This window comes from Neodiprion virginianus, chromosome 3 (genome assembly GCF_021901495.1).
Source record: "Neodiprion virginianus isolate iyNeoVirg1 chromosome 3, iyNeoVirg1.1, whole genome shotgun sequence".
Lineage (NCBI taxonomy): Eukaryota > Metazoa > Arthropoda > Insecta > Hymenoptera > Diprionidae > Neodiprion > Neodiprion virginianus.
Genome location: NC_060879.1, coordinates 20,864,224 through 20,873,749, shown reverse-complemented (window position 1 = coordinate 20,873,749; position 9,526 = coordinate 20,864,224). Strand labels below are relative to the sequence as shown.

The 9,526-nt window shown below is 37.9% G+C and overlaps 1 protein-coding gene and 1 long non-coding RNA gene across 3 annotated transcripts; one reads left to right on the top strand and one right to left on the bottom strand.

Annotated features, from left to right (window-relative positions):
- Nucleotides 1-306: 306 nt before the first annotated feature.
- Nucleotides 307-7,227, bottom strand: LOC124299855 (lysosome-associated membrane glycoprotein 2). Its single transcript, XM_046753253.1, has 7 exons — nt 6,835-7,227; nt 5,047-5,177; nt 3,538-3,726; nt 2,553-2,669; nt 2,218-2,305; nt 1,756-1,891; nt 307-793 (listed from the first exon to the last, which is right to left on the bottom strand). Exons 1-7 carry the CDS (start codon nt 6,941-6,943, stop codon nt 589-591), a joined length of 975 nt encoding a protein of 324 aa, XP_046609209.1. The 5' UTR covers nt 6,944-7,227; the 3' UTR covers nt 307-588.
- On the top strand, nt 2,623-8,807 carry LOC124299856 (uncharacterized). Of its 2 annotated transcripts, none has more exons than XR_006907088.1 (2): nt 2,623-2,786; nt 8,420-8,807. It is a non-coding gene; the product is annotated as an uncharacterized LOC124299856 (long non-coding RNA). The 2 variants fall into 2 exon arrangements; XR_006907089.1 differs by lacking the exon at nt 2,623-2,786 and adding an exon at nt 7,392-8,331.
- Nucleotides 8,808-9,526: the final 719 nt, after the last annotated feature.

Below are 9,526 nucleotides of genomic sequence, written 5' to 3'. Positions count from 1 at the left end.
ATTTTCCATCCAACACTTGATTTCAAAGCACTTGTATCGAGGGCTAAGGGACGTAACCCACAAAAAAACTGGGAATACTGCCATAAAGGTGTAAAAATCCCTTTAGTTAACTTGGATTTTCCACAAAAATCGAACTAAGCAGCCTTCAGCTTTTTGTTTTCTACGCCCTTTTGACCATTACTCCCGGAATGATAGTCATGACAGTTTCTCAACTGATGTGTTGCTACAGCGATTTTTGAAAAATAGAAAAGTAGTGTATATATGAGTTCTAACTCAAAAAAAATGGCGGCATACCGGCAGAGTATCGTTTTCTGAAAACTTTTTTCTACTGTCGGTAAGGTAGGAATCGGGATACTCTGCCGGTACACCGCCATTTTTTTTTAGTTAGAACTCTTATATTTACACTACTAAGAAACATTTTTCCCAACGAAACACGCAAGATAATCTCGGGCACTCTGGCACAATCCGTCGTGAATATAGTGCGTTTTACGTGCATAACGTGCCATTTCAAAACGAATTAACCGACTGTTTCGGCGACCAAATCTTCTCCTCTAGAGTTACGTATGAGTTACAGAGAGCTTTGCAATTTTACTCCATCGTATCGTACTGGACCTTCTTCACCTTGAAGTAACGATAAGCCGCGTAGCCGGTGATCGTCAAAAGAACGGCAGCCGCCAGGGTCGAACCGACAGCAACCGGTGCGGTTTCGTCGCGTGTTGCGCGTTCCGGTTTGCACCAAAATTCCGTGGCGAAAGTGTTGCTTTTGAACTTGAAGGGCTGAAGTTTCATTTCCCTGAGCGTGGAAAAACATTCGATCGTTAATTGGACCACAGTAATAACGCGATTCCCTTTTTTACAATAATCGGTTGGTTGGTCCGTTAAGGGAAGAATTTAAAGACGGTACCCCTGAGGAAATTTTCCTGACCAGTGCTCAGCCGGTAAGTGAGCCTAGGTGGGCCTCGGTCGTGAGAAACCGTGTTGGTAATCCGATACCTTCTTTACCGGCGGGAGCTTCTTAACACGCAATCCCATAAAGCACACAAATCCCATTACGGTAACCGTCTTTAACAGTCTTTAGTCAACGGTTGGTCGAAACTCTACACTTTTTTTATCTGTTTCGTTAAGACATGGTTGCACGTTATGGATATATTTATCGAATAATTGTATTCCTAGACTAAAAAGATGCCTTAAAAATTACGAAAATAGAAAGTATTTGAATTATAAACAAAAGCTCAGATGTCGATAATTCACTTCAAATTACTTCGAAAAATTTATAATCACTCTACTGTGACTCATTCTATTCAAAAGACTATTCTCTGCAACGTCGGTATAAAAATTTTTTTTTTTTTTTTTTTTTTTTGACACTCAACAGCCACATGCTTATGATTATTAAATTAATACTTAATGAAAAACGTGATTACTTTATGAAAAAATAATTTCATATAAATTTAAGATGATCCATCCATGAACGAAATCAACACCGATCCGTGAAAATTGTGGGAAGAATACGATTTATGAATTATGAAAAACAGAACGCAATTATAATATTTCCCAAATTATTATCAATTAAACTTCTTTCGCGCGTGAAATGATGGGATTTTTTATGACGAGGGAAATTTCACTCAAGAAATTTGAGTAAAGTAACTTCAGTTTCATTGTTCGAATCTTAAGTTCCACAGTTTGTTTGCTTTATTAATTGTGAGACCAGTTTCAACCGCGATTATTCGTAGATGAATCGTAAATTAAAAAACTCACCTGAGGAGCACAGTTGCATGAGTTTTACCATCTGTCAGAGGAATTTCCTTCTCGTTGCAGGCATACGATTTTCCAACCGGTGTTGGAAAAAACATGGTACTGTGTTTTTTTCCGGTGGTTAATCGTACAGTTTTATCTACGGAGAAGCAAACAAAATACCGTGTTTATTAACCGCATCACCAAGAGTTCAGCCAGCAACAATTAATTCCTTTAAATATTATTGATTTTCTGAAAAATCACAGAGTAGAAATGACCTTAAGAATTTGCAGAGACTATTAATTGAAACGTTGAATTTAAAACTGCGGACTCGTAAGTCAAGGAAGGTATGTTGAAAGAAATTAACTTCACGGACCCAAGTGGCCTGTAAAATCGTAATTACATTTCACACTGATACACGTATGGAGGCCAAGGACAGGAAGGGAAAAGGAAGAGATTGAGGCGGGTCGAGGCTTATCAACTCACTTGGCTGATCGATCAACTCGAAATGGCGGTCGCTCGAATTGTATGTCAGTTCAATTTTGTCGACGTACCATCCCTCGCCCCCGGGTGACTGTAATTGAAATTTGGACAGTTCATTTTCTTATTAAATTATTTCATTATGTGTAAGTAGTCCAACAATCGTCGTTGAATGACCGATTACCGGGCTTATATTGAGTATTATCATTACAAAGGCATAAGCGGGAGTATGAACAGTGAAAAAAGTGGTAAATGTAAAGGGACCGATATAATCGATCAGTTCATTTGAAAAATCCGGTAAACAGGTGCTACGTTCATTTTTGTGAAGCATCGAAACTCACCCTGGCGAAACTCCAGAAGAGAACGAAGACCTTCCACTTCAATGACATCGTGGCTGAGTTGTCGTTGGCACAGTTACCCGTAACCGTCGCATCGTTCGGTACATAAATATCAGCCTCCTGAACATAGAATTTTTCATTTTTATTTTTCAGGTTTTTCGAGTTTTTCTAACATCAATGGGGGCTGTACTGAGTGAGAAGTTCGAAGCTTTCGATTTTTGGGCTTTGAGATTCACTGTAAGTACTTGTAATATCTGAGAGATATCCCCTGAAATTTTTTTGTTCATTTGACCAAAATTGTCAGAATTACGGAACGATCTATTGTTTAATTAATAATAGACACAAACGACATCCACAAAAATTCACAATATCTACGGTCGGATTAAAGCCGGTAATGAATATCCATTGGCCGCCTTGTTATTTTTCAAATAATAATCTTCACTGTAGAAACTATCTGAAGTTCATAAAATAATTGTTTTGAATACATGAAATCATTTTGAAAAAATGTCAATTGTCTCTAAGGCAAATATACCCAAATATAAGCTTTTTTTACTAGCCTCCTGACCGAGCATGCCCCCTTAATACAAAATACGGCAAATGAAATTTTTAGTGGTGTTTACTCTACAGACCGTAATGGCATTTAATTTTTTTTACCGTAACAAGAAAGTATATAATAATTCTGAGTACAAAGTGGAAATGAATTTTTTTAGCTGTAAACATGAAATCTAGTATGCGTTACTATTATTTTTAATTTTGGTCACTCGTACTATATTTTCGTATCACATTTCCGATAATTTGATGTTGATACAACAATAAGTTGAACTTATAATTGTACCACATTTTCTCGTAATTCCATTCTACTAGAATTTCCCATAAGTAACTCGAATAACGAATGATATTTTTCACAGTGTATAAAATTGATCCTTCTGCACCGTTATTAGCCGAATTGCTATTTCATATTTATCCATGCATATCATAGCACGGTTACCCGTTCTTCGCCGACTTTTGTCTTGTATTTGACGGTGATTATAGCGTCGACTTGGAGGAGAATGCAAGCCTGCCCGTTACTTCCGTTGACGCGATATAAAGGCTGCTCTCCGGAAGATGATGGAGTAGACACCGTGCTCGTTGTCGTTGTCGTCGTTGTCGTTGTCGTTTTGAGATCCGAATAGAGAATCTGCTAACAAATACTTTATTAAATATAGCGAAGCCTACGCCAAACGAGATCAAATCAACCGACCAAAAGTATATAGATTCAGAAAAAACGATATGCGAAACGCTGTTTTCACCCAGATTTTCACAAATCGTGAAATAATTTGTTAGTTTCATAAAAATTATTTCCAACAATGTAGCGCGGCGAGAATGAAAAAATTTTCCGCGTTCTTCGCGTGATTGGCTAAGTGCAGACGAAGTCACGTTGACATGGGTTCTAAAATTGAATGGGTATAATTGTATATTTATATCAGAACATAATTGCGAAAGCTTTGATGTATCTAATCATCGGAGCATGAAAGATAATTAATTACTGTCATTAATTATACATATACATGTGTATATGTTGAGATCTATGTACGTGACGCAGGCTGATACACGTCTCTACTTAATTATGCTTTGCGTTTCGGTAACCTAATATAATATGTCGTGCATAGGATTAGCTGAAAGCGTTGATCACGTACTGCGAAAATCCATTACAGTAATTATACTCGTACATTATTAATTATTCAACCATGGGTCAGAACGCGCTTGTGCTCTCGAATTGTGTATTGTACAGTTTATAGATATAACAGATACGCAGCTTGAATTTTGCAGAAATTAAAACCGCCACGCCATGTATGTTTGTTTATTTATCGCATACAATTATGCTTAAGTTCATATTAGGGATTTTATGATGGTGAAATTTTAGATGCTGGTGTAAGATGATTCACATAAATTTGCGACGAAAAAAGCGAATAAAAACCGAGATTGAAGATTTTTAAGGATATATCTCTACTCTAGTCTTCTCTACATATATACAGAGTGATATTCACGTTTGTTCACGTGTAAATCCAAAACTACTCTACTGATTTTGATTTTTTTGTTTTTTTTTGGATAGCTACAACGTCTGACCACATTTTAGGCTAGGCATACTTCGTTACAATCAGATCAATAGTTTTGGAGATACAATGATATTTGTAAACCAACAACTCGGAACGGGATCAGTCACTTATGCGACCGCTGACTATACTCTTCCAGATAGAGGAAAGTTACGGCCAAAAATTTTCAAGGCCTCGATGAGCTCTGCAAAAAAATCTGCGAGAGCATAAGCTATGTATAATAATTTTGGCACAGGCTACATTTGAAAATATTCGCGAGCGCAGTCGCAATGGGCTGCCAGTATAGGTATCTACATACGTATATGCATGTGTGATTTATCATTGTACGTCACTTTGTAATCGACTATGATTCGTCCGCACCTACGTGCGGGATATATGGAATAACAAGGTTTGATTATACTCACCAAGGGTATCCTGGGCTTCTGGGTAGCCATGTCAACGATTATTCTAACGGGTCGGGATGTCGTAAAATAGCTGTCCAGTTCTTGGGTTGCTTGGTGCGCCGGTCCGCTCAGGACTGTCCCCAGGATACACCCTGGTCAATTAAATTTCAGTAGTTCAATTACAAGTATCATGTACATATTCACTCGCTTTTCGTCCTTGCATAAGTCAAAGCCAGTTTGATTGCATTCGCCGCTTAAAGTTAAAGCTCAATCACTTATCCCAATTCCCCGATTCCCGCATATGTTAATTAAACGGTAAGTAATCAATGGTGCACGTATTTCAGATCTTTAATTATACATTTATCGCATTATAAAATCAAAAGAACACAAGTTTATTTCAGAATGAATTCCTTATAACCCGTGACAATGACGTTATTTTTAAATTCTAAACTGCAGAATGTATCAACAAAAAGTTATTCTTCACCGATGAAATTCGTCAATTAGAGTTTTAAGACAAAAGTCGTCACACCTTGAGCTCGTAATTTCAGTTGAAACACATTGTATTGTAGAAATATGTGCTCGTAAAATAGAACCGAGAGTTGGTACATATATACAACAAGAATTACCTAATCAAATTATTATGCATGTATTCTAATTGTGAGACAAGATTCGTTTCGTCCAACACTAGATGGGAGCAATTTAGCAATTGACTCGTCCTCTACGATAAGTTGTGAAATCGTGCGGGGAACTTCTCACATTGTACACGAGTTGTAGGTATCGATAGACCGAGCAGATTGGTGTTCATTCGCTACTCGAATTCGAGGAGTTCTTATTTTGAATAATTGCACGGAACTTTCACCGGCATCTATGAAAGTCTTTTCGAAGAACAGGAAACAGAACGTTATCAGCGGTGAATAAAACATATTGATCGTCCAAAATTCCCAACAAATCATTTGAACATCTCGAGTTCTTCACGTATGAAGCATCAAACGGTTACGGATATACCGATCACCATACTTTCTAACAAAACAAAACCCGAAGTATTTGTTGTATGGTTCGTCCGACTGCGTACAGATGCTTTTGCCGGGACGATACATCAATCAATGGAACGATAACACCGTTTCCGACAAACTTCGACTTTCACGTGATAATAGAACAGCACAAGATTTCGCATCCGGTGTTTTCAAATGTTAATCACACCCCCTCAGAAATAAATAATAATAAAATTGTCCTAGTTTTACGTGTTGACTTGCATATTTCCTTAATATGCAAAACGCGTGACTTTGAGTTAAGGATATTATAATGTCTTTCTCGCGAAAAGCAACAGCTACGTTTGAACGTCAGCAGAGATTGAGCGATTAGAGCAAAGAACACGAAGGCATCGCGTACACAACTCGTTCGCTAATAGTTGAACTCCTTCTACGTAGACTATACAGAACCCTAAATTACCAAGGGGGCCGTAGACGGATGAGCAAAACCTTGCGAAATATTTCAAACAAATGTCACAATAAATTTAAACGTGATGAAAAACAAAAAAATAAGAACCACAGAATCTTTCATGCGTTCGAATCCTGCTTAAGCTCGCGCCGCCGATTTAGAGCTTTGCTAGATCCAACGATCGTACGTACCATGAGAAATGTGCATAAAACTGCAAAGTCAACCGTATCAAAATTCCCATAAATATAAATAGATACGGATCATGGATTCGTTAATATCAGACTCCCCTCGACTCACACATGTAAATTATCTCTATTGTTACCGCAATAATTATCGTTGATAATAAAAGGGGTTAAAAGATCGACTACTCACACAGGGGTAAGACAACTCTCGCGAGTGCGACCGGGGCACGGTGTTGACGATGATGGTGGTACCGCTGTAGGAATCCTGGTGCAGTCCGAGGTGTGCGAGCCATTGTCATTCGGTCAATGTATCAAAATTACGTGTTGAATATGCAGCGTCGGAAACGAAGCGATAGAAAAATACGTGGGCGATATGGACGGCGGAGTATCGCGACGTCTCGAGGTTCGCCGACGTTGTGAAAGACGGAGAGAACTGAGCTAACTTCCCCACGATCAATAGGGGTGCCTTTCAGCATGCGCTCCAGCCGTCGACACACGTATCCTGGTAGTAGAGAAGGCAAGGTGGATACGTACAGGGTAGGCGAAAGGCCTCCCGCCCCCGGCTTCATCCACATCTCGACATATTCCTGTATCAGTGACGCACACCCACGGCCTTGCTCCTTGTTTTTTTCACCATCAAAACCGCCCCCGACGGTCTTCATTCACGAGCTTACGCGGCGTACGTCACGAGGGCGCGTAGGTGGATGGAAATTCATCGACGATTTATCCAAAGGTGACGACGACGTTCGCGTTTCCATATCACATGGACGAAAACTTCGGCGAGAACGCTTTTGTTCGCGATAGTTCTGCCGTGTTATCAGCTCTTCTAGAGTATATTCTCTCAGTTTTTATTAACTACGGTATACGAATACACTGACAAGAATTTAATTTTTTACACTTTCTAGAAAACTCTGTAGCAAAATAGGCATTGTTAGGAGAGTATAAATATTGTGCAATGTTACGAGCTATTATTTAGCTTATCAACCTATTTGGTGGAAATTTATTGTTGCACCAGCATCAAATTATTGGAATAGTTACAAAAAAAAAATATAGTACGCTGAGTGACCGTGCGATTCAAAAGCAATGAAAATAGCAATACGTACCAGGTATCCTGGTTACAGAATCAAAACTAATTTTTATTTTCTACCCGGATGTCAACAAACCGGGTGACACGGTATTGTAATGATACAAAGAACTTTCTTTTTTAAAAAATTGTCAGTGATCACTTTTTTCGTTTAATTCTGCATCATTTAATCGCTGAATATCATCAATTGCAAATCAATGGCATAATTCCATAGTTAGCTTTTAAAGTACGAATTAGACGGCTTATACTTTTATACACGGTGGTTCCAACCACGATAGCTATGAAATGATTTTTAATTTTTGTTAGAAAAGGTGCGACGCGAGAAGTTTTTTTGTGGAATACCGATTTCCTGTGATCTTTGATCAATATCCGTAAGCACGTACCGAATAGAATCAATCCAAGCAGGCAAGAAAATACTTGTTATAGTAAACTTTATAAGTAGTTAAAATTTTATGTGAACCGAAAAAGTTTCAAACTTTCACCAACGTTTCCCCTTAGATATTTTATCTCTTGTTGAGCCTTAAAGAATCACTTCGGCTCCACGGTTCGTAATATCAAAAGTCAAGTGGATTAAATTCTACCGTGTACTGCAATATTCAACATGTAATTGGCCAACTGTAATAAGTGCATAAAACCCGCATATGCAATACTGTTTTTTTTTTTCAATGTATTTAATGTATTATTTATACAGGTGATGAACGAAAGAAAGTAACCACAATCAAGCAAAATCAGACACACACATTATATAGCGATATCACTTATGGAGCTATACTTTGGGTCACATGAAATCTGAATTCCAAACTGCACTTTTAATATCGGTGGATGGATACTGCAGCACATATGTACGTTGTGCTCGGCATGCGACGGATACCTTCTGTAATAATAATATTGGCCACATACCAACTAAGGTGATTTAAAATAGCACCAATTGCCGGCCTCTCCATCACAACAATTAAATATCATTCTTATTGTTATTACCATAATTAATATTTGAATCAATAAATCCCTTGGATTACGAACATAGTTGCTTCACATGAAAATTATTCCGCAACCTCGATTGATGACAAATTCCAGTATTGTGCAGATCCTAAAAACCGTAATAATATCGCAAACGCTCTTCGTTTTTCTTTTTTTTCTAGGCAATGATTGTACAAGCGAATAGTTAACGTACATGCATAAACCAACATTCGGCATTCTAATATTTATACGTAGTCAACGTATACCAGAATGGTTAGAATGTGGAACGAATTACATTCCTCGAGTAAAACTGAAGCGATATATCCGCGAAAAGAATATCTTGTCGATTCTTCGCAAACATTATACTCGCCATAAGATTGCTCATTTCTCGATAATTGACTAACTAACCAACGCTCAGCCTTGTCCTAATGTGTACAGTATACGGAAAAATCGACTACTGTCGATTTCATCACCCCGACAAGTACTATTTTCTTGGAAACGAACTCATTATCTCACTCATTATTAAGGGAATCAAGTAAAATCCCATTGCGCAAGAACTTTCGTCCCGTAATTAATGATCATCAATGAATTACACATGCCAATGTAATAATTATGATTTAATAATATGTTCGAACGTTGGCTAATTACCGTACATTAGTCATGTATGATGGTCTTTAGGTTTATGATGATGCAATATGTATGTGACACGTATTACAGAATTACAGCAAAAACATACCAAGGAATAAGTTATACGAATTAGATCACCAACACGTATCTCATCAAACAGCAATTCAATATCAGTTAAAATACGTCCCACCTCATTATACATACGTACACTATT

Bases quoted from the DNA above. Each gene is read 5' to 3' on its own strand.
- LOC124299855 (XM_046753253.1), bottom strand. From the start codon at position 6,943: ATGACAATGGCTCGCACACCTCGGACTGCACCAGGATTCCTACAGCGG. The intron at 2,306-2,552 runs GTGAGTTTCGAT...TTTCAATTACAG, and splicing joins TCTTCTGGAGTTTCGCCAGG to TCACCCGGGGGCGAGGGATG. The intron at 794-1,755 runs GTGAGTTTTTTA...TTCCACGCTCAG, and splicing joins CATGCAACTGTGCTCCTCAG to GGAAATGAAACTTCAGCCCT.